The 24,495-nt window shown below is 49.7% G+C and overlaps 1 protein-coding gene across 13 annotated transcripts in view; it reads right to left on the reverse strand.

Moving 5' to 3' along the window:
* Positions 1–1,457: 1,457 nt before the first annotated feature.
* Positions 1,458–24,495, reverse strand: part of NCALD (neurocalcin delta) — a 390,461-nt gene continuing 367,423 nt past the window's right edge. For all 13 annotated transcript variants that reach the window (XM_057308107.1, XM_048212708.2, XM_026495623.4 and 10 more), the window contains 3 exons: positions 21,198–21,594; positions 7,280–7,385; positions 1,458–4,083 (listed from right to left, as the gene is read on the reverse strand). In XM_057308107.1, the coding sequence (XP_057164090.1) occupies positions 3,986–4,083; positions 7,280–7,385; positions 21,198–21,575 (582 nt within the window). In that variant the 5' untranslated portion in view covers positions 21,576–21,594 and the 3' untranslated portion in view covers positions 1,458–3,985. The remainder of the gene's footprint in view (positions 4,084–7,279; positions 7,386–21,197; positions 21,595–24,495) is intronic.

Raw genomic sequence — 24,495 nt, forward strand, 5'->3', positions numbered from 1 at the left:
GGCATACCCAGGCCAAGAGAGGCATGTGTGAAGTATTTCCGTTTCTTCCCGAGACAGTTCTCGTGCTCTCCCTACCTCAACTTCGGGAAACACTCAGATTCCCCCTCACCCAGTGCGCCCCTCCGTGCCCGGACTGGCCTGTGAGGGGATCTGGCTGGGGGGGGGGGGGTATTAGGACAATGCCCTGAAAATAGGAGCCTCGGTGTTGGAAGTCCGCCAGAAATGGCCAGGTTGGCCTCCACCAGGTGCAGGAATGCCGGCTCCTGATCAGGTTGGCGGCTGCCAGCCACCTCACCGTCGGTGCCGGGGACGACAGGGTGTCCGTATTCAGGACTCCGGAGTGTCCACTGCTGGTCCGTAGGGACAAATTATGGAGCAAAGACAGAAGCCCTGCAGGCCACCTCAGTTCCTACAGGAGATCTAGTTGGCCCACGAGGCACCTGCTGTAGCGGACGCTCAGTCCCTTTCTCTAGATGAACGGGATTCTGTGCTGGAGGTGGGGCCAATGACAACGACAAAAAACCAAACAACAAAACCACAAGGCTCATCTGAATTCGCTTTGAGGGTGTGGAGTCTGCATCATGTCATCTCTTCTATCCACCCTAACCCGAAGCCTCACCTCACTCTTCTCCAGACTGAGACGGGAGAAGAGAAGTTGCCTTCCATCGCCCCTGATGCTTGGACTGGAGTCCGCAGCTCCAGCTGTGAGGCAGGAGGGGCGGTGAGAAGAAAGCACAGGCCGAGAAGTGTGTGAGCGGAGGGAAGTGAGGAAGCCCACGCGCAGACCAAGGGTGCTTTCGGACGGGCTGTGGGCTCGGCGCCTCCCCCGGCCTCCCCTCCGAGCTCGGGCTCCTGCGTCTCTGGGGCGGACGGCACCTGGGCCCTCTCGCTCGGGCAGATTCAGCCAGGCCGGCGCTTTAGGCCCCAAACCCTCACGTCCCAGACAATCACGCCAAGCTCGAGCGACACGAAGTCATGACACAGGGAACACTCCATAAGCTGGGCTCTGCAAAGACGGACGTGCTCCTGGAACAGCACGGCTCTGAACTACGCGGGTACACGTCCATGCAGATTTTTCTCAGTAAATACAGGATAGTCCTGTATCCGCATTTTCTCTTCCTCGTGGCTTTCTTTCTTGTTTCTGGCTTGCTTTATTGTAAGAATACAGTGTATAATACACCCAGCATACAAAACAGGCGTTAATCGACTGTTTATGTCATCAGTGAGGCTTCTGGTCGGCAATAGCTATTGGTAGTTAAATTCTGGGGAATCGAAAGTTATATGTGGATGTTCGACCGCACAGGGGGTCTGCACCCCAAACCCTCTCATCGTTCAAGGGTCAAGTGTATATTATTAAATCCATTTGTGGAAAGGGTCCCCTGGGACATATAGAAGGGATGGAACGGCACCCCTTCCCCACCCTAAGCAAGGGTATGAACAGTCGGCCACTCCGTGTCGTCCTTCAAGTCATAAGCCACTTTATTCCAGTCCCTTGAACATCACAGACTGGCTTGATTTCAGACAGAACAGACTCCATTTCCAGAGGTCCCGCACCACAGCAATGACAATGAACAGCCCGGCAAAGGAATGACCTAAACCTTTAGTCATTCAGCCTTCTGGGTGCTGCAGAGTCCCTTGGCCAAATGTAAGTGCATTGGATTAGACATACAAAGCCCTTCCTGGGAAGGAGTAGAAGGAAAAAAACAACCATCGAGAAAATACAGACAGGGTCAGTGGCAGGCCAGGACAAGACTATTTGCGTACATCCCAGGCATGTCGGCACTCATTAGCCGTGTGTCTGGCTCTGTTTTCCCTCCTAAACAGCTGGAGCCCCTCTTCCTTGCTCCTCACTCCAGTTTTCAGTTCTGGGGAACTGGGTGAGTCTGGCTCAACAAGATGTCCTGACCGAGGGTAGAGCTCAGGTGGGCTTGCCCCGACATTAACTGACTCGCCTTCTAAGAACCGAAAGGGGGAATTAGGTCTTCAGTACGGGGGGGGGGGGGGGGGGGACGCACTTCCCGAACGTGACCAGCGCCTCTGCTGGGCCTCTTGTTCACTGTGCCCTCTGCCTCTTAGTTTAATCCCCTGGTTTTCAAACCCAGATCTTACCACTCGGCCCATGGAGGAATCTGGCAAGTCTTAGGAGAGACCCACTGTGAGGAACGGACACTCAGAGGAAGATGAAGAGGATTTTACCATGTCTAGGTCTCCAAATTCCATCGTGCAAAGTTGGTTCATTTTGGTCAACCATACAAATTCGGATTTTTGCTACCAGTTAAAAGGGACTCAAGTAATACAGAAGAATCTGGAGTTAGAATGGCTCAGCATCATCTTCCTCATGGTTCTGTCTGTGGCTCATGGCCTACAGGAAGTAGCTTGGCTGCAGAAAACCCACTGGGGACCTCTCTGCCTCCTCTCGGGGCAGGTCCTCCCATCTGCGGCCTTGAGTGTTCGGACTCCCCGGGGCCCACTGCTTGCGAAGACATGACTGGCTTATTTGTAATCAGCATTTTTTTCTCTTAACTTGCAATTCCAATTAGTGTATGTGAGGTCGCCAGACCAAAGAGTGACTCAAATTTCCACTGTCACGTCTGAAAATAGAAATCAGCATTCCAAGAACACGGTGATGGAAAATATTTACGGATTCCCCACAGTGGGCCCTGGGAAGCACAGCCACCCGGGGCCGTGCCTTTTTCACGACCAGTCAGCTGACTGCCCGACCTTGGACTCTTTGAAGGGCCACCGGGGACATGAAAAGGTCAACACTGCAGCTGCGGCTCCCTAACCGTAATGTGGATTAAACCATTGGGAAGTCCCAAGAAATTTGTGGTATTCCTTTTTTTCCCGGTCGACAGAATACTGATCTGCTCAGAAAAGCACTGTACGTGGTGCCACTGGGCGGAGTGGGCTGCCCGTCGCCTCACATCTGCCAGGAAGATGAGCCTCCTGGTGCTCCGTCGGACATGTCCCACGTCAGCCTGCCCTGCCTCTATCCTCCAGGCACTGCCACTCTGGAAATGCATTCAAAATGAAGGTTGGGCCCTAGTCATGGTGACTTTGTACTTCTCTGGAATATGCGAAATATACCTGTTGACTGGTGCATTTGTGCCAAGACAGATACGACTTTAAAACAAGACACAGACATTCATTATAGTTGGCTTACTTCACATTAAGCTACTAAAAACAGTCTTCTGTAGTAAGATTGTATTAGTGCTCACTAAACATGCATTTCATTTAAACAAGGCAAAACACTTAATTTGGTCTGCAATACCCAATATTTTATATACAGCAGTCTTTTTTTTTTTAAATCACAATAGGCAACAAGATGGGTCTAGGTTTGTTATATAAGTTACCACTTGTGTTTAATTTCCAAAGAAACTCATCTTAGCTCAACTAGTGTAAACGTGTGAAGAAACAGCTGAGCCCTCTTTTTCCTCTTCTCTCTGAATCGACCTTGAAATGTTCACAGCTTAGACACTACAGCCTGCTGGGGAAGAGGGTGGAGTGGAGGCCTCCGGGCCCCTTTCCGAGCCTGGCCCGGGAGGGTCCCTTGTCCTTGGGAACCCCCAGGGCGCGTGTGGCTCCAGACCCAGGTGGGGAGTTCTGTGTTTCAAACAAGCCCCTGGAGGCTTGCCACAGAATCCCGGGACTGGACTGTTTTCCCTTCTCTTGCCTCCCCGAGTCTTCAGTTTGAGAACAGAGATACTGGAAGCAGAAGCAAAATAACAATCAGAACAATGGGAAATCATAGAACAGCGAACACCGTGGAGTCTGTGCCCGACAGCACTGCCCATGCTCCCTGCAAGCGCGCTGGGGCTCTGCGCATTCCCACCACAGAGGAAGCTGAGGGCGGCACGGGGAACGTGCGTCTGAGCGCACGGGGGACAGCATCACCGTCAAAATTGTTTGGCAAAAAAAAAAAAATCGTTAAAAAGAAAGGTCGAACGGGAACACAAGCAGCTCTACGATCCGTGGGGTGCGGCGCTCAGAACTGGCCAGCACTGCTGGGGTCACACTGCAGGAGGCGCACAATGGACGGGTCACTCTTGGCCCCTCGGATGAACTCCTCCAGGGACAGTTTTCCTAGAAAGCAAGAGGACAGGTGAGCGGGGGCTGGTGGCAGCTGCGCAGAAGTCTACAGATGGTGGCAGCGACCGCTCACCTTCTCCCCTGCACCTCCCCCTGTGAGATCCGCGGCCCAGCCGACACCTAGGACAGCTCGAGGCTTCTGGAGTCCCCCCGCTGACAGGGGGGCTGGTGGCTACACAGGCTCCCCGGAGGGGGGGGCGGTTCTCACTCGGTATTTGTAGAACAGACAGCTGGTCTTTTTAAGAGAGCAGGCGGCACTCCTGAGGCACCAAGGCTGTCATGGGGTTCCCGGTGTCCCCAGAGCCTTCTGGCCTCCATGGGGTGGCCAGCTGCAAGAGTCCCTCTCCCTGCATGTAAGCAGAGGGGCCCACACAGATGTCTGGGGGGAGGACAGCCAGGTGAGGGGGCTGCCCCTCCCTCCAAAGTAAGAAGAAAGGGGTGCCCCCCGGTCCCTGGGGTCAATCAGAACAGGCTGGAGGAGGGAGACTTGGCCCCCTGGGATCCCACTTTCATCTTTGTGTCCCTTTCCCTTTGTGAGTAAGCTGGAACATGTACTGATTTCCCTTCTGGAAGGTCTGCCTGTCATATAGTTGGGGAGGGCAACTCTTCTCCCCCCTTTCTGGTGCTTCCAGAAGGTCCCATCCTCGGGAGGAGCTGCTGGGGCTGCTCCAGATAGGAGCCCCCACAGGGCACTTGCTCCCTCAGCCCTTCAAGGATGACCCCTGCCCACCGGGCTCCCCGCTGTGGGGCTTGTCTGCAGGCCCTCGTGTTCTCACCCAAGGCCGGTGAAGGAGGTGCTGGCCCTTCCGAGCATGCTGGGAGTGTGTGCATTGGTCTGGGGAGGCTGGGAGAGAGGGAAGCAATTCCAGAAAAGGCGGCGACTCCTCGAGGAGTGGCTGGCAGAGAAGCCAGAGACAGCTGTACTAAAGCAGGCACACACTCGCGTGCCCAGCACCCTCCCAAGTGGCCTTGGGTGTACGTGGTCAGCACCCCCATTACAGACTTCCTTCCCAAATGTCAACTGATTCCAAACCCAGACAGGAGGCGCGCTACCCACTAAAGCCCTCACCACTCCCAACTCAGAGACATCATCAAAAGTCTTCCCCTTCGCCACACCCCTCCCCCACACCCCTCCCCCAGTGCTGAGTTCCTGGCCATTTCTTGAGAGCTGCACCCCTGCTCTGGCAGTGGTTAAAATGGTGATGAATTCTGATGCAGTGGCCACTTGAACACTCCGGGCGCTCCCAAAGGTAAGGGCTGGGGACCTTGAGCCTGCAGCCCCGAGGCAAACCCTCATTCCTCCTCCGTGTGGCTGGGTCTCTTGGGTCAGTTCCCCCCCGCGCCTCTGAGTAGACTCCAGGGCTGACTTGCCTGTGGGCCCAGGCTTTTTAAGTCCACGGCCAGGGGCTAGAAGCAAAGAGCTTCCACCAAGAGGAATCTAATGGCGGGAGACTCTAGGTGAGGGCACCGGCCTCTGCCCGGGGTCCCAAAGCGCCCAAGCACCAGGTCTCCTGGCCGGACTGATTCCTCTGACCACTCCCAGCCTTCGAGCCCCTCCTCGTTCCCCTCCTCGTCCCCCGTACAGCTCCCGCCCCCCCTCCCCGGCCTTTTCCGCAGAGGAAAGCACAGGGCTTTGAGCAGCGAGCTGGGCTGCAGGAACGCTGGCCAGTTGGGGCTCTGAGACGCCCTCCCAGCGAGCGCCTACTGCCCTGCCCGGCACGCCGTGAGCGTCCTGCGGCCGCTGCACCTGCGCTCACCCTAGAGCTCTCTCACCAGGGGCGGGGCCTCGAGCAGGACGCCCACCCACCTGCGCTGCCCCGGAGGCCCGCAAGACCCTGCAGCTCAGGAGCTATTAACGGCCGCACGTGTCTAGTCTTTACAAAACAATCAAGCTCCTTGCTGTGAACTAAGGTGCATCAGGGGAAACAGGATGTCATAGCAGCTTCCTGCGGGAAGCAAAGCAAGCAGGTTGGCCTGCTCCCCGCAAAGCCAAAGTCTCAGGCAGCTAGCACTCCGGGGGGGGGGGCATGGGGGTAGAAAGAGAGGCTCCTGTGCCACCCACAAAGCCTCCCGTTGTTCTGTCCACCGGCGCCATTTGGGGTACACGAAAGTGCCCGTCGCGGACAAGATTTGTTGCGGACCCCCGGCGAGACGGGGGAGCTGGGAATGAGGGCAGGGGCTACAATGACTGGGTTTCCTCCACGCTGGGCTCAGCGCTCAGCACTTCAAATTCAGGTGTCGCATCTAAATCGGGCTGCTGGGTCGGGCACATGAACTACGGGAGGCCCAGTTAACACTGAATTTCAAATAAACAATAACTTTTTTCATATAAGTGTGTCCCAAATATTGCACAGGGCATACTTCTTTAAAGAACATCATCTGGGGGCGCCTGGGTGGCTCAGTCGTTAAGCGTCTGCCTTCAGCTCAGGGCGTGATCCCAGCGTTCTGGGATCGAGTCCCACATCAGGCTCCTCCACTGGGAGCCTGCTTCTTCCTCTCCCACTCCCCCTGCCTGTGTTCGCTCTCTCACTGGCTGTCTCTCTCTGTCAAATAAATAAAATCTTAAAAAAAAAAAAAAAAAAAAGAACATCCTCTGTTCTTTATCCAAAATTCGAAGTCAATTGGGCCTCCTGTATTCCGTCCGGCAACCCAACATCTAAAATCCACTATTCTTGAGTTTGAAATCCAACCTTCCTTCTCACTTTGGATCATTGTGAATCCTCTTGTTGGGTGTGAGTTGTGGATGGCACCCTCCAGGTGGAAAGTGCTGGCCATCTCACTCCCCTCCCCTCCTCCCCTGGCCCACACTGGCTGGGGAAGACCACATGGCTCCAAGAACCCCAACACCTTAGGGCATGCGCAGAAGAGCCCCCCCTGCCCCCTACCCCCCCTCCCAGGCTGAGGTGAAAGCCACCAGGGTCTGGGCAGAATCACACCAAGTCCCTCTCTGCTTTCTGATTAGCTGGCCTGCAGGGATCCAGCCTGCTGTGGCCTAGCCCTGTCCCCACCTTGGTCCTTCTCTGTTCTGCACTGCCAGGGAGCATGTGGGATGAGCCCCGTTCACAAAGAGTTATGAGCCATGGCCTCGTGGCTAATATCTTGTGCTTGAGTGGCATCTGCCTGCCTGGGTGGCCCCAGCCCCTCCAGGAGTCCCCACTCTGAGCAAAGCCAAGCCACCACAGCCTCCTACCATCTCTGTTGGTGTCCATCTGGCGGAAAATCTTTTCTGTCCTTTTCTCTGGGGTTGATTCATCTTCAGGCATTTTCATTACGGAGGAAACCATCTTATAGATCGCCTAGGGACAGAAAGAACGCGATAGTAAGAAACAGAACAGCCTTATCATTAAAGCTCCAGGGAGAGGGGCGAAGGGAATGTCCCCCACGAACACAGGTCCGATTCCTGCTGATCTGCGGTAGAAAAGCAGCGTGGAGTGACTGGTGCGGAAAGCCGGCCAGCAGAGCTCGCTCCTGCAGCGAGAAGTGGCAGAAGACCCGCTCGACCCCCCGTCTCAGACTGTCCCGTGCAGATGAATCCCCTGGGGATCCTGTGAAAATGCAGAATCTGAGTGGGTAGGGTGGGGGGGGGGGGTCCTCGGGGCCCGGGATTCTGCATTTCTACCAAGCTCCTGTGTGGAGCTGCTGTGACTGCCTGAGAACCCCACTTCTAGCAGCGAGGCTGTGGATGACATTCCTCAGGCCAGAAAGACAGGTCGGCATCTCTACCCAAGTCCCTCAAGAATAATAAACACCTGATGGTCGACAAGTGTCAGCCCGTGCCTTCTCCCAGGCAGGCATTACCAGTCCATCCTGATGCTCTTCCCCCGCCCACCTCCCATATGTGGCAGTTGCCTCACATTGCTTCCCAGCAAGCTCCCGGGCCTCCCCAAGATGGAAGCAATCTGCCATTCAAGCTTTGCATTAAATAATTATGCAGCTCGAGGCTTGAGATAAATTGGGTACGTCCGAAATCTGATGAGCAACAACAGACGTTCTACTGAGTTTTGTAAGCGGTACTGAAACGGTCTCCCCCACCACCGTGGACCCCTGTGCTACTCAGTAAAGGCCCGGAAGGCCTGTTGTCAAATGGAGTTTCAATTTGGAAATAATGTAGTCATTGTCATCCCCAGACCAGGACTTTGCTGATCGGATTCACTCACTAATTAGTCCCGGAAAGGAGTTTTAGAAAAAGGAGATTTTGCCAGAGGGTGGGGAGAAAAATCTGGAAAGTTCTGAAGCTCCAGATGCCATGGGATAGTTGGAAAGAGGGGAGAAGGGAAGACAGATGAGGGAAGGTAGCCTCCAAATGGGAAATGTGGGAGAAAAAAAATGGATACTAAAGGCTCACCTTATTAGCTTTACAGTCTTACTTAGGATCAACCCTGCGTCAAGTCCCCAACATATTCTGGAGAAAGGGGGTGGAAAATATCCTAATCCCAATCAATAAAATAGGAATGAAAAACTGACTCACCCCGTGTTCCGATCCTTAGGGATCACAGAGGTCCCTCAGGCCAGGCTCCCTAGGACTGTCTGAAACCCACCCAAAGCCCTTGCTGAACTCCACCGTGGTCTCCACAGTGATCCTGCCTGGGAGAAAGGTCAAGCTCAGAGTTATGGCCCTGTCCCTGAGGACGGGTGTCACTGGGATAAACCTGGCCCGTAGTCTGCTTCCCCAGCAAATGTTCACGGAAGTGAGCAGGCAGCGGGCAAGCCATGCTCTGTCTTCTTCCTGGACCCCTACTTGCTGTCCCCTCCAGCTCGGGTCTATGCTGCTGTCTGTGCTGGGTTTGGAGTGCCACGTGCCACACCTCTGGGGACACCAGGCTCCTAGAGGGAACTAGGAAAGCCCCTCAGGATAGAGCTCTTTTTACAAATGGGAAAACAGGTGCTGAGATTTCCTGGACCAGGTGAATAGTTCATAAGGGTAGTAGAGAGCAGGATTCCTTCCAGAACAGGAATGTCTTGAAATCTAGCACCTTCTCCTCAGGTTTCTTTGCTCCCACATGGAAGCTTTCTGTAACTCGACCCAGTTCAAAGGGAATCAGTGGCACCAACTAATGAACACACACACCTCACACGGATTTCAATCTTACACAATCTAAATATTGTGTGAATTCATAAGCCAAGGAATCTTAGAACAACAACAAGAAGACAGTATCCCGAGATCAGTACCCCACTAGATCGCACAAGGACACCTCTTTAAAGGAGCAAGAGCTGACACATTTCAGGATCTGTAGAGGTGATATGGGAGAGGCATTTGCAGGTAAACAATGAGTTTACTTTTTGGCAGAAATGCTGAGTCATTGCACATCCTCGAACTCCTTTGGGGTGGACTCCTTCTTCCCTGAGTCTGTTCTGCTCTCAGTAAGTTCATCTCACTTGGTAATTCCAAGTGCCACCTGCTTTGTGTCTATCACTGACCAAAGGGTGCGGCAGCTCCCATCTCAGATGTGTCACAAGGCTATCAAGAGCCCCACAGCCCGTCCAACACCCACCTTGGTTTCCTGGACCAGCAGCTTTATTTAAACTCTTCTCTCATCTGAGTGCTCACCTACCCCTCTCCACTCTCCTTGGAATCCTACCCACCTGTTAAGGGCAGGTTGAAATGTTATCCTCCTCCAGGAAGTCTTCTAGGGTCTTCCTTCCTTCTGCTATGTGTAAGTTCCCTTCCGCTGTGCTAGCAAATGGCTGTATTCTAAACCTCTCTTGGATCATCTCATCCCATTCACTCTAATTGTAGTTACCCAGAACACTCCCCTCTTGGACAGGAGGGCAGCAGTCCAATCAGGCTATTCATTGAACCCCTGACAGTTCCTAGCACAGGGTCTTGCGCAGACTCGGGCTCCCTAAGTTTGGAGGACTCATTCAGGAATAACTGACCACCACCAAATCAGCTTCTCTCAGGCTCTTCCTCCTCTCCATTTTCTTCTATTCCATTTCTCATTATAAAGTTCCCCTTTATCCTTGGTTTTCTCACCTTCCACTTCTCTTTTCTTTTTCTCCTTTCTTCACATAATTAAACATATTAATGTGAAACTCCTTAAAGATTCTGTTGGAGAGGAAGGCTTTCCTCTGCCCTTCAAAAACCCTTCTGGATGGACATGAGACAGATTAATGGGAGAAAATCAAATTTAATTTCATACATACAGGGAATCCACAAAGACATGAAAATTCCAAAGATAGGCAAAAGGAGGCATATATGTTGTCTTGACTCAAGGAGAAAGGGTAGGGGTCTGGAACTCCACAGGAAAGAGAACCATTCACAGGAAGATGAAAAAGAGTAAATGTCTGGGAAACGTGTGCCGGGCCACTCGGAAACAATGGGACGTGGAGGACTTGGGTCAAACAGGCCTTGCCGGGTTCCTCCCCGTCTACCGTACCTCGTTCATACCATAATGTCCTTCTCTGTGCTGATAGTTCTAGTCCTGGATTCTCTACCTAAATTCTTTTTAGGCAGCTGTGGGAGAGGTAAAGAGCTGTTCCTGAATCTGCCGGGTTTCAAGCGCTTTGTAAACTCAAAATAATCTTCATGCCAAAGTAGCCATCGTGGGGCAGCCTGCCCTCAGCCCCCGCAATTCTTCAGTCTGTCAAAAGCTATGGGCTCTCCCCTTAGAAACCAGGCACACATGCTCGGGGGTCCACGCTCACTGTTGCAGACAGCTTTAGGGGCTCGTGCATTCAGGAGCCCACCCACAGACCCCAGGTAAAGAAAATCCCTGATCTCAGTTTACCCCCTCCCCATTGCTCACGCCTCCATCCCTTCCCTCAGTCATTGCCCAGCTAGTTATCGATCGGCTGTTACGTTCCAGGCCTATCTGCCCCAGCCTTGCCCTCCTGGGTTTACTGTCAAATAAGGCAAATGTAGCAGGGGGCCTTCCTTGCCAGGAGGATTAGGGCAGGCATCCCTGAGGAATGAGGACTGCAAAGAGATGAAGGAAGTGGAGAGCTCCCAGAGGAGAAGGACAGAGGGAAGACGTGCGTGGACACCTGGGTAGGAGGGATGGCAAGGAGGCAGAGAGCTTGTGTGCGGAGGGGGGTGGGGGGGAGGGGAGCGTGTGACAAGATGTGGCTCCGGAGCAGGTCAGGATGGACCCCTGGGCCCCAAAGAGCATGTGAAGGTACCTGAAGTTCTCCAATAAGCCACAAAAAGAAGTGATATGAAATCTGATTTTCCTATTTGCACCTACTCCCCAAACCCACTTCTACTCCCTTACTTACAGGCAGTGGTGTTCAGAGAATTAAAAACTGTCATTCACAATTTACTCATCGGTTATTTATTGAGTGTCAACTATGTGCTAGGTGGCGGAGAGTCAATCGCCAAAATGACCGATACGGTCTTTCTTATCGTATATCTCCCCAACCCTCTGGCAAAGGGCTTCGGAGACACTGTATTGGTGACCAAAGTACCCCATTCTACGAGCACCTTTCAGATGGTACAGTGATTCCAGTGAGGCCTTAATAACTTCACCTACGCCTTCTCCGGCCCCCGTGATGGTGAGTAAACTCCGTGGTCTGGAGCATTCCTTGGAACTGTCAGCCTCTAAGAGTTGGAGCTCATGAAATTCTCCTTCTGGGAATTCTGATGGGAAGCCAACTGTGTAATAACCCAGCGATTATTCCCTTAATAGTCTTGGTTGAACGAATGAATGAAAGACCAAGCAAACAGATGAATTTGTGTTAGAAAATGAGTCCCCACAGTCAACAGGCCTTTAAGAGATTTAGCCTTTAGCTCTTCGGCCAAAGACGTGGGGTTGGGACAGAGAAATAAAGATGGTTAATATAAAAACCAAAACCCAAACCAAAACAACAAAGAAAGTCAGGGTGCCCTTACATGAGTATATTTGCCAACAGGACTTCTGGAATGGGGCAAAGGCACGATGTCTGAGTGTATTGTAGGGTTGAGAAGGAAGTGAGGCCTCGCATTCCAGACGGCTCTTTCATAACTCCAGACTAGATTTTTTTTTTAATGTGCATCAACTCACAGACAGGGATTAGTGGATTATTCACAAAACCAGCTCTATGACGTGTGTGCACGAGAGCAATGAGCAAAGAGCTGAGGTGACAAATCCCAGTGGTCCCACGATGAGTAAGTAGATGGCAGCCTGGCAAAACCACATATGGGAAATTGTCTGTCCCTTTGTCCCTTTCCCACGGCATCAACAACCCAGAGCCGATTGCACTAGAACTTCAGAATCGAGGGCTCCACAGCATGGGGAGAGAAAAGATGCAACTCCAGACAGCAATCTGAAACAAATCATGTCTTTTATTAGCTCCAGTTCCCCCCCTTCCCCAAATTTAATGGGATTAAACCATGAAGAGGCCAGGCTACTTCCCTACTTATTTTTAGCAATGTCAATGAGAGGCCCGGCAGGGACATCCTGTTTTTAATTAAACTTGAAGAGCCTCATTCTTGAATCTGGGTAAACACAGAGCTCTAGGACACCCAAGAGCCCAGCTCTGGCTCTGGCCCTTCGTAGGCTTGGGACGGTGCCTGCCCTGTGACCAGGGCTCTCACAAGCTTCCTCATGGCCTATATTTTTCTTTCTTTTTCCTTCTGAATGAAGCCCCTCTTGGGATGCTGGGAAAGAAGGAGTCACGTCTGCACTGATAAAAGTTGTAGAATTAGCAGAAGGCAGGCACAGCTCCAAGAGTTAAAGCTCAACCTTCTCTCTGAAGGAAACCAGACTGACTTCTTTCACCAGAAGATGGAGGATCTTCTGCAGGACAGCCAAGGCCCCGTGACAACCAACCAAAGGCACAAAAAGTTAAGCAGCAGAGGGTTGCGTTTAGATTCTAAATAAAGAATAGCACCCCGTATAGAAAGATCTTGCCTATCAGGAAATGAGAGTGGAGACAGGCCACGAGGATCTTTCTTGGAAACACTTTTGAAATAGGACTGATGTCTGTGTATCTGGAATGGTGTAAGTAGTTTCTTGTTTAGAGCCTAGAGGAATACATTAAGTCAGGAACTTTCCTAACACTCTACCCAGGTGCTGTAGGTACTTTCACGGGAGGGGAGAGGATGACGGGACAAGGCCCTGTCCCTTTTCAACCAAAGGAGCTCCATTCTTATATTAGGTTTCATGTAAGACATTAATCTGAAAAAAGCAAACTCATCGTTGCCCTCCCAAAACTTGTGTGTGTGTATGTGTGTGTGTGTGTGTGTGTGTGTGTGTGTGTGAATACCCTACCATCCATCCCGTTGTCAAGTCAAAGACATCTTTGGTGCCTCTGCCATCTATCTCCATATCTAACAGTCAGCAGACCCGTTAAATCAGCCTCCTTAATATTTTCGGAAATCTATCATTCCTCCTGCCTGTCTTCTGTCAAGTACTCATCATTTTTAGATAAGGACAGTTTATATTTTTTTCGATCTTACATAAAGTGTAATGCAAAAGCAGCTTCAAATAGCCCTGTCCAAAGAGCCCTTTTATTATTGTCCTAAACAGACATTCCAGAGCTGTTGTATGATGGGCCTTCAGCTGGGGGGGGGGGGGAATAAGGGGGTAGTGATGGGTTTGATTTTGGAATGCCGACTTTGAAATACCAGTGCAACAGCTCAGTGGGGATGTCACTAAGAGTAGGACATAACAGGGGCACCTGGCTGGCTCGGTCGGTGAAGCGTGCAGCCTTGATCTCGGGGTTGTGAGTTCCAGCCCCCTGTTGGGTGTAGAAGTTACTTGAAAATAAAATCTTAAAAAAAAAAGTTGGACATAACAGAGGTGGAGATCTGGAAGTAATCCACGGTTTCCTCCATAAAGTGGGGCTAACAAGGTTGTCATGAGGATTCAGGGAGATGACGCACGTGCAGGGGGTTGAACAGTATCCTGCAAAACTTCATGTCCGCCCAGAAGGTGGTGGAGGTGAGAAGAAGGTGAGGTGACCTTATTTGGAAATAGGGTCTTTGCAGATGTAATCAGGTTAAAATAAGATCATACTGGATTCAAACAGGCCCTAACCAATCCAGTGACTGGAGTTCGTATAAGAAGGACATTTGGACACAGACTCACGAGGAGAGCGTCACGTGATGATGGAGGCAGAGGCCGGAGTGACGCAGCTGTGAGCCAAGAAACACTGAGGGCTGTGTCACCACCAACACTAGGAGAGAGGCATGGAACAGATGACCCTCCCCTCCCAGCCCCAGGAGTCTCCAGAAGGAACCAGCCTTGTCCACACTTCGATTTTGGACTTCTGGTCTCCAGAACTGTGACAGAATACATTTCTGTTGTTCAAAGCCCCCAGTTCATGATAATTTGTCACGGCAGACCTAGGAGTCGGACACAGTGTGGAAAGCCCCAGCACTAGTCCCAGCCCATCACAAGCACTGAGGAGAGGAGACTTCTGGAGGAAACACAGGCTGTAGTTAGAACTCTGCTTGGGGGTATTCATGTGCAGGGAGCAGAAGAAAGAAGAGGAGTCCACGAAGGCCACGGGGAGGGAACGGCCAGAGGGGCGCCTCGCTCATGTTGCCAGATGGCATACTCGATGCTAAGACTTAAACTCTGGTCATAAGATTAACCCCCTAATAAGAAAGGGATAAACCAAACACAACTGCAAGCTTGAAGATTAGTTCTTCGAGAAAGTCACCAGCTAAGCAATTGCTTTAGAGCTTCCTCTGGGAAAGAAATCGAAGTTGCAGTCCAGCATCACATCTCTGGTCCACATTCAAAACTGAGAATTAGGCAAAGGTGTGGAGTTGAATTCCCAGGAACCATATAAAAATGGATTAGAAGCTCTTGTCCCATCGCCCACGTTCCCCCCTCCCCCCCCAATCAAAACAGCACAGTGTTTCAGGTCTCCGAGGAACATATTAAAATTGATATAGTATCTATGACATCAATTTAGAAAGATGATTGGGGGGGAAAATGCAAGTGCCACTCACGAAGGGGCTCTGGGAGAACGTAAGGAAGTTTTTCTGGTCCTCGCTTTGGTCCGCAGTGGCGCGGACACGCACACGTTCGTTGGTGATCTTGCGACCAGCTGGGACTAAACCATGCGTCTGTTTGGCGCTCCTGGAGGGCAAATGTTTGCCTGCCCATCACCTCCTTCCTCTCATCCAGTGCTGTCTAGGTCTGCATGCCTTTCATCACATGAGGGAATGAGGGAAAAAAATTTTCCACTCCTGCTCAAAGACACAAAAATGCAATCTCTGTGATGAGCTGCGGTACACTCCCCATCTCCTTCCCTCGGGTTTCATTCATTCGAAAGGCAGGAAAAGGTAGAGTAAGGGTGTCCTGACGTTCACCCTGCCTTCATTAAAAATGCCAGTTAACCCCGAATCACAACGATGAGGGAGAGTCTGATTCCAAGACAATAATTATTTGAACACCAATATTTTGGAAGCGATCATTAACATCCAAGTAATAAATATGCTAATTAGAAAATTGCCAACCTAGTTTTCAAAGTTTCCTGAGGACTGTACTGGGTAACATTATGTCAGCCTGTGTATATCCTCTCGGAAAGTCTCTAACTTGAACTTGAGAACCAGTCCAGCCAGGTCTTCCCCAAAGAGTCCCAATGCATGAAGTTTGCCTGCGGGCTCAGGGCAACAGTCCGGGTTGGGGGATTCCCGGTGCCAAACACATTCTCTCCTGGAAAGCTGATGATTCTTTTATCGGAGTCCTCTGAGCATCAGAGTAGCCCAGAAGTTTTAGTTACTCCCAGATGGGCTGGTGTTTGATAGGAAAGGTAACAGGTGAAGGTCAGGAACTCCTAAAGTCACCTGTTCCAGAATATCTGTGAGTTCCACCAATTGAGGATTTCGTTGGGTTACCTCCCTCCTCTTTGTGAACACACATTTTAGGACTAGGTAAATTTTACTTCAAACTTAATAGAAGATCCTATTACCTTGTCCTTTGGGAAACAACCTCCCTTTATTTAGCAGGAAAACACCCTGTCCTAATTCTGGAAACTGCGATAGAATAATGGTAGCCAACATTTACTGAGCTCCCTAACATGCCAGGGAGCTTCCAAGCACCGTGGCCAAATCAGCAACGCCCCTTTCCCGCTGGCTCGGCCCCTTCCTCAGACCCTGTGCTGTGACAGGTGTGGGCGCGCAGACCTGTCTCCAGCTGGGCAGAGGGGTTGGGGTGTAGGGCAGGAAGGCTTCTCCCTGCTCTTGCAGCCCCACCTGGAGGACAGGAGCTGCTGTGACATGAGGAAAGGTCAGCGCTCTTTCCTGTCTGGCTTGTGACTGCGAGAGGCAGTTCTGAGGCAATAATAAAATACTGGGCCTAAACCACGTTCCTGAATTTGTCACTTAAAAAAAACAAACACGTGAATGTAAAAATGTTCATTTAAGACTCTAAAAATAAATCTGCATATGGTTTTGTTTGTTCATCCAGATGTTGATAGAGCACAAAATTATTTTTTTTAAAAAAGGAACATAACTGCATTTTGGCATGTGTGGTAGACTGAAAAATAGTCCCCCCAAAAGGTACGCATGTCGTTACCCCTGGAACCTATGAATATGTTACCTTACATGCTAATAGGGACTTTCCAGATGGGATTAAGTTAAGGATCTTGCAATGGGGAGAGGCTGTCCTAATGGGCTGGTCCCCATGTAACTGCAGGGGTCTTTCTGAGTGGAAGAGAGAAGCAAAGTGAGCTGCTCAGAGAAATGCTGGTGTGAGAAGGACTCAATCTACTGTTGCTGACTCTGGACGTGCAGGAAGGGGCCACAAGCCAAGGAATGCTTCCGGCAACCAGGAAAGGCAGGAAAACAGATTTTCCCCTAAAGCCTCCAGAAGGAACGCAACCTGTGGACACCCTGATTTTAGTCCAGGAAAACCGATTTCAGACCTCGGACCTGGAGAACTGTTAAGAGAATAACTTCGTGTTGTTTTAAGCAACTAAGTTTACGGTAATCTGTTTCAGCAGCAAGAGGACACTCCCGCGGTGTGTTTCAGTGTTAGTCTACAACAGAGACCAAAGCTTGTCACCATAAACAATAGTCTACGGCTACCAGAGCTGAACTACCAGAAGCAACGTCAGGGAAGAGAAACTAGAAAATTTATGGAATACTACACTCCATTCATTGTTGAGCCTAATTATAAACTTGTTTGGACCCCAATCTACACCCTGACCAGTTTTTAGCATCTGTTGGCGCACACCATGACTTTGCATTTCATTAAATTGCTTGCATTTCTGAGTCTTGGAGGAGCAGAAGTTCAGCCAAGAATTTGTACGTTGGCGCTTCAATGAGGCTGCACGTTTTACTCGCTTTAACAAATAGAACCGTCATTTGTGAATGATTCTGGGGCCCACAGCTTGCTCTTGTCTCATCACTCCCTAACATCTAGTTACCCAAACACAAAGCAGAAACCCAAGGGACAGTGATTCCTCTGAAGTACACGCATCCCTGCAGAGGTCCTTCCTCAGTGGTGCCGACCAACTAGAACCTGCCCCCTGCTCCCCCCCAGATCCGCTCACAGGTACACAGCGTCTTGGCACAGGACCAGGGCTCGGAGTGTCGGCTTCCACTTTCAGAGTGGAGAGAGAAAAGAGGAAAAAATAGACTGGGAAGTCTGGTATTACCCTCCACACTGCAGTTCGTCCAGAGTCACCGGCAACCCGGGCATTAGCATAAGAATGAGACGGAATCCACGAATGTCAGCTTGCAAGTAGCAGAGTAGAATAACATAGCCCTTCATAGGAAAATGGTTCTAAATTTAATTTAATCTCATTGGCAATTTGGAAATTGCCTCAGGGCACTGCAGTGTTTCCTCCCCACGGTCATGAATATTAATCATCAGGGTGCGGTGCTGTAGAACACAGTTAAGGAAACTCGGCTTGCATTTGCAGGCTCCTGAAACACCCTGAGTAGATAAGCATTTATTAAGGACTCCGGGTCCTTCCCGTGATGACCTGGAAGCTCTCCGTGGGCCTGTGAGTGGACTGAGCTACTTACAAGTGGAGAAAACGTCTTGTGAGGCTGAATGGCCCTTCATTTTGTTTGTTTTTAAGATTTTATTTATTTATTTGACACAGAGAGAGACAGAGAAAGAGCACAAGCAGGGGGAGAGGCAGAGGAAGAAGCAGGCTGAGCAGGGAGCCCGATGTGGGGCTGGATCCCAGGATCCTGGGATCATGACCTGAGCTGAAGACAGCCACCCAACCCGCTGAGCCACCCAGGTGCTCCTGGTGCTTGGTTTTTATGATCACTTTCTACATTCCGTGCTGAACACAGAGGAAGCCGGCCAGGGCTCAGCAAGGGCTTACTAGCACCTTCTGCACATCCTCGGCAAGGTCCCCACCCGCCCTTGCAAACCAGCTGCACAGCCCAGGGAGGGTGTCTGGAGCCCTGCCCGCACGATTCATTCCCAGGGCCAGCTACTCAGCAGGTGCTTAACGAGAGGTGTGAAACGAATGCATGAATGGTCTGATGTTCGTCTGGAAGGTTCTCCCTGACTGGGGGTCAACATCTTCATCAATACTGGCCACCAAACCCCTGACCGGGGCAGCCAGCAGAACTGCGCACAAATGTCCAACAGGAGATCACACAGCAGCTACCAGGAATTTTTTTTTCTTAGATCCCAATCAGGATGTCATTCTCTTCAAAAGGAGAACCTACTCACCCTTTCTCTGCAGTGAGGCAGAGCGCAGCACCCCCCAAAAAGGAGACAAAATACAGCTAATTAAAATGAATCACCTTTGAAATTTAAGTTTTTGTGTAATTAGCAAAGATGAAGACAAATCGGCAAAGCGCAATGACACGGCACACCCTTCATCCACTCAGGGAGTTTGTTTGGGAGAACAGTTCGGCAGAGAGCGTCGAGTGCCTCAGAAATCAATGCTCCTTCCCTTTGGCCCAGTAATTGTACTTCTGGGAATCCGCTGTAAGGGAATAATCCTAAATATAGAAAAAGCTTCATGCACAAGACTTATCTGTTATTTTATATTTAAAAATTACAGTATCATGTATATTAATAAAACCTGGAAACAGCCTATATATCCAACAATAGAGGAAGAGAAAGTAAATTATATTGTATGACTATTATGCGGCTATTAAAGTATCGTTATTAAAAGTTTTTATGATATGAGAAATGCTTGTATTATTATGTTGAGTGAAAATGGCAAGATAAAAATTTCATATGCATTATGGAATCAATTAGATGTTTTCAAATGCATGGAAATAAGACCAGAAAATATTATTTTCCAATATTAGAAAATTAATAGCAGTGATTCTCTTTGAAGGTGGAGTGGGAATATGGAGAATTCTCTTTTGCTTTTACATTTTTCTATACTCCCCATATTTTTACCATTGACATTATATTTTTTATACATTTATCCTTGAGGGAGGGGAGAAATTCATTATTCTTTTTGTTTGTTTGTTTTTAAGATTTTATTTATTTATTTGGCAAAGAGAAGGAGCACAAGTGGGGGAGCAGCAGGCAGAGGGAGAGGAAGAAGCAGGCTCCCCGCTGAGCAGGGAGCCTGACACGGGGCTTGATGCCAGGACCCTGAAATCATGACCTGAGCTGAAGGCAGACACCTAACCGATGCAGGCGCTCCTGAAATCCTTTATTCTGTTTAAGATCTTGTCTCTGAGGGATTAACTCAGCACACCGCGTTCAGATAGCTGCTGCTCTGGGGGAAGGAGGAGCGCAGAAAGCACTAGTTGGCAGATCTGGGAGAGTTTGCTAGTACAGAGGTCAATTGGATTCCTGCTCCGCACCCGGTTCCATGTGCGCCTGTCCCTCTCACAGCCCGTGCGGGTTCAGGCCACTGCCCAGAGGCAGACCCTAGGCCTCAGCTACAAGGGCTGGATGACAAGTCAGTCATGTGGGTGTCTTTGGGCTCTGACCTTAGCTTCTGTAACTGGGTCTCCCTGGTTCTTTCCTTGAAAGCAAGTGCCCCTCGGACTCCATCCCAACCTCACCAGCAGTGGATGCTTTCTGTCTCCTTGTGTTCCCCCCGCTCCCTCCCTTCCAGCACCCCACCTGTTCTCCCAGGGGCTGCAGATCTATCTCAGAAGCCCAACACTCTGGAACGAGTGCTGGCTTCTGAGATGAGCCCTCCAGGAAGCCCAATGCCCACTCTCTTGGACTGCTGTCTGCTTCCAGATGCCTTCCTCTTGTGCCCATTCGCCTGCCAAGATGGTGAGTGATGGCCAGCCCACCTACCTAGTCCTTTTTATTGCCTGCAGCTGAAGCTGTCCTGACCTTCCCTTGAGCTGTGTCTCAGTCCCCTAAGTTCTTCCCTGGGTCCCACTCACTGCCGATCAAGCTGGTAGTGCCATGACCACTTACAACTCCTTATGCCCCTTCCCCCTCCTTCCCTTGGGGTCTGATGAGGAAAATGTGGCCAACACCAGGGCCCCTTCTCCTGTTCTGTTCAGGATATTTACTCTGGGTGAGTGATTTGGGGGAAATAAAATGGAGTGCTTTCTATTTAAATGATGGAGGACTTGGTTCTACAATGTTTGTATTTCTGAGGAGACAGAACGCAGCCCAGAGATCCCTGCCTTTATTCAAGAGTCTAAGAAAGTCGGGAATTAAGGCTGCTGGTGATGAGCTGTTCTGTGTGGCTGGCACTGTGCTAGGCATGGAACATGGACAGTCACATCTCATCTTCAGCTAACCCCACAACATGGGTGCTACGGCTGGCAGTTCCACTTCACAGATGAGGACACTGATCTCTCAGTAGGGACTGAAAGGGGCAGAGTTTGAACCCCAGGTCTGAGATTGATCATTAGACACCACTCTGGGGGCTATAACCCCAAAGGCTCGGGGTCTGGGCAGGTCACTGGCATGGGCAGATGGAGGGGCCACAGTGAGCAGGATTTGCTGAGGAGTGTACGTCCATCTGTAGGGTGGGGGTCACCACAAAGCAATCAGGTGACTTAGGCCAAGCAAGAATGGGGGCCCAGTGTTGCCAGATTTGAGTTTTCAAGAGATGCCAACCCATCTCCATTTTCATGTGTCATCTCCTATTTGGAAATACGGGTTCAGCATTTTCAAAAACACTGGGTAGGCCGAATCAAAGCCTAGATGGGCACCGGTCTGCACGGGCAAACCTAGATGGGCACCTGCCCCATGCTGGCCGGTGCACCCGCCAGTTCTTACCTGTGACTCATGCCCTTCGCTTTGTAAGGGGCTAGCGCTACGTACCTGCACGATCTCCAGCATTTCCGCCTTGCTGATGTAGCCGTTTCCATCCAGGTCATACATGCTGAAGGCCCATTTCAGCTTCTGCTCCAGCTTCCCCCTCGATGTCACGCTCAAGGCTATGATGAATTCTCTAAAGTCTATTGTCCCATCTCCGTTGGCATCGAAGGTGCGGAAGACGTGCTCTGCAAATTTGGAAGCATCCCCGTAAGGGAAAAAGTTCCCGTAAATTTTCTTAAACTCTTCCATTGACAAATGTCCACTGGGGCAGTCTCTCAAGAAGCCCTTATACCATTCCTGGATCTCGTGCTCTGTGAAGTCCGTGCTTTCCAGCAAATCCTGCATGACCTCTGGGCGCAGCTTGCTGTTCTGTTTGCCCATCCTGGCTGCGGGGATTCAGCTGCAGAGGAAGAAGAAGACGTCTCAATTTCAGACCTGTTTTTTGGAGGCACACTTTATAATTTGTGATTGTTCCTTTGGGAAAAAGAAATAGACTCTTCTGGTCCACAACACTGTCTGGTTATGCAACTCAGCCAAACAAAATGATAGAAAGGCAGTGAGAAGATGCCGAGCAGAAATACCACTGACCAGAAAACTGATACTTCTTCTGTCCCGAGCCATGTGAAAATGAGGGATTTGTAATGAAAAAAAGAGGGAGGAAGAAAGGAGGGGAGAGCCAGAGCCAGAGCCACTGGCTACTTGGTTCTGCCCAATCTATTTGCAAGAGCTTTGGCCTGACATTAAGACGTCTGAGGCTCTAACACTCAATCCAAGCATTAGCAGGGAGAATTTAAGGAGGAGAGCTGGAAGAGAAAGAGAGAGAGACAAAAGAGTAATTTATGTTTTGTTGCTAGAATATTTCCAAGGAAAGTGCTGCTTGGGAACCTTCTGAATATTATAAACCAGATACGAGTAAGGAAAAGGCAAGCCCATCTAATATCATTAACTGCCACCAAGCCAGACGGCTTATATAAATTCACAAGGTCAATTCACTGGCAGCACTGGGTTCAGATGGTAAAGATGAGGCTTCGTAAACCGTTCATGTGCATGCGTATAGAAGAGGCCAAACTTTCCTTCAAATACAATTAACTTCATAGTTTATCGTAACAGTGGCACACAACCGTGGTAGAACAGTAAAACAGCACAGTGATGCATAAAGAAAAAAGCTAGCCTCACTTCAAATCTCACCACTTAGAGATAACCCTGCTAGCATTTTGGTGTGTGTCCTTCCAGATTTTTTATATGCCTGCTTATCTAAATATGCTATTAACATATGCTTTAGTACATTTATATTTCAAAAAACAAGAATAAGTACACTTTCGTTACCTATTTTTAAACTTAACATAGGGTGGGGAACAAAGCAGCTTTTGTTTGGAAAACACTAGAATTATCATCTTCCTATTCACAGAGCCATCACCATTAAGTGAGCACCAGAAACGAGGCGGGTGTCTGGTGCTGCGGATTCAAAGAAGAGTGAGATGTGGCCCCTCCGTCTTCAGGGGCCCCCAGCTGTGTAAGTTCAGAAGTGGTGGTGGCAGTGAGGGGACAGTGAAACAGATATTCAGTTCACGGTTACCAGGGGAATGGATGTGGTGTGATGAGAGAACATAGAGAAGACACCCAAGCCAAAAGGGGGCATAGGTGCTATCAGGAAAGCCTTCCTGGAGGAGGTGATATCTGACCTTAGTTCCCATTTCCAAAGTCTTATGACTTAAGCATGGTCAAGATATGCCCCTTCTCATAAAGGGGCTCTGCACTTATACTCTGCATTTTTCCTATATTGGAAAAAATCCTGAAAGTAAAGCTTGGAAAATTATGGACTGTGTGAAAGACCACATATCCCCATTTTAATCGCGAGTCCCAATTTTCTTTGAGATTTTCTCTTGTGGTGTCTATTTATTAATGTCTGTCTCCCTCCCTCTGCAGGGTCAGCCCCTTGAGTCAGAGTCTCTACTGGGACTACTTGTCCCTCTCTGGTCCCCACGAATAACATTTGGTGAGTAAATGAACACAGGAACGACCGAGAGACAGACGAATCATTACGACATGGAAATCTGTAATAATCTTCCCAGAGAAAGAGGCTTCCCGCTACAGCGATGAGGCCCTGGCTGTGGGAACGCTATTTGAGTCACTAAAGCTATCTGATAGTTAAAGGCTTGGTCTTGGAATCTCTTTCTTTCCCCCCATTTTATGAACTATAATTGACATATAACACTGTATATATTTAAGGGCTACAACGTAATGACCCAATACACTGCGGAACGATCACCACACTAAGTTTAGTTAACACCTATCATCCTCGCATAGTTAAGAATCTTTTCTTCTTGTGATGAGAACTTCTCAGTTCTACTCTCTCCACAGCCTTCAAATACTCAATATTGTTAGCTGTTGTCACCATGCTGTGTATCATAGCCTAGGATTTATTTATGTTATAACTAGAAGTTTGTACCTTTGACCCCCTTTACCTGGCTGCACACCCCCCACGCACCCCAGTTTGGGATCTTTTATATTGAATTGCTTGCATCCCTGTCTTTTGCCCCCACGAAAAATAAATTCCTAGAGGGCAGTGTTTGCATCTCACACTGCTCAAACCTCTTGCATTATATCCATAGTTCAGGAAATGCCAAGCGCTCTTAGTAATTGGCAAGTTGACTGATTTTGTTTTCTGAGTTTTGCACTGGAGGAGAACGGGCTCCACCCCCACCCCCCTGTCCTAGACAGGGACCCTCCGAAAGGGTCGGGCGAGCAGAGCACCCGTCCTATTAGCAGGACCAACGGCGGCAGGGGCAGGAAGTCCCCTCTTCACATGAAAGCAGGCACACACCGTTTTATGCAAGAGCGAGACTCAACTACCTTTCCAAACGGACCATCTATAAACTGAACCTTCCAAACACTTTCATTTCCCTCGTGCGTCCCTGTATTTCTGGAGGGAGGAAAGCAAAGTTAGAGAGGCTGGTTTGTATTAGAATTTTAAAACTGTCATTTAGTTGCTAAGTTGGCAATTTGCCTGAGGCAAGAATTCAGAAACATGAGGTAATACATAACACACGGCTTACAGAGCTCCGGAACATTTTTATGAAATTTACAAGTAATTTCGGGCTTTCCTTTTTGGGTTTTTTTTTTAAGTACAGCTCTTTGGTGTGGTGTTCAATCAAATCACCGTTCCTATACTTTGGTTCTGTGCGAATCACCGTGTGCCCAGCCTTAGAAAAAAAAAAAAAATACCATTTTGATATTTAAATCTACTCTCTTAAAGAATGATTTCTTTTTTTCTGGGTCTATACAACACTGCTTCTTCAAA

Source organism: Ursus arctos, unplaced genomic scaffold, assembly GCF_023065955.2.
Source record: "Ursus arctos isolate Adak ecotype North America unplaced genomic scaffold, UrsArc2.0 scaffold_6, whole genome shotgun sequence".
In the NCBI taxonomy this organism is placed as follows: domain Eukaryota; kingdom Metazoa; phylum Chordata; class Mammalia; order Carnivora; family Ursidae; genus Ursus; species Ursus arctos.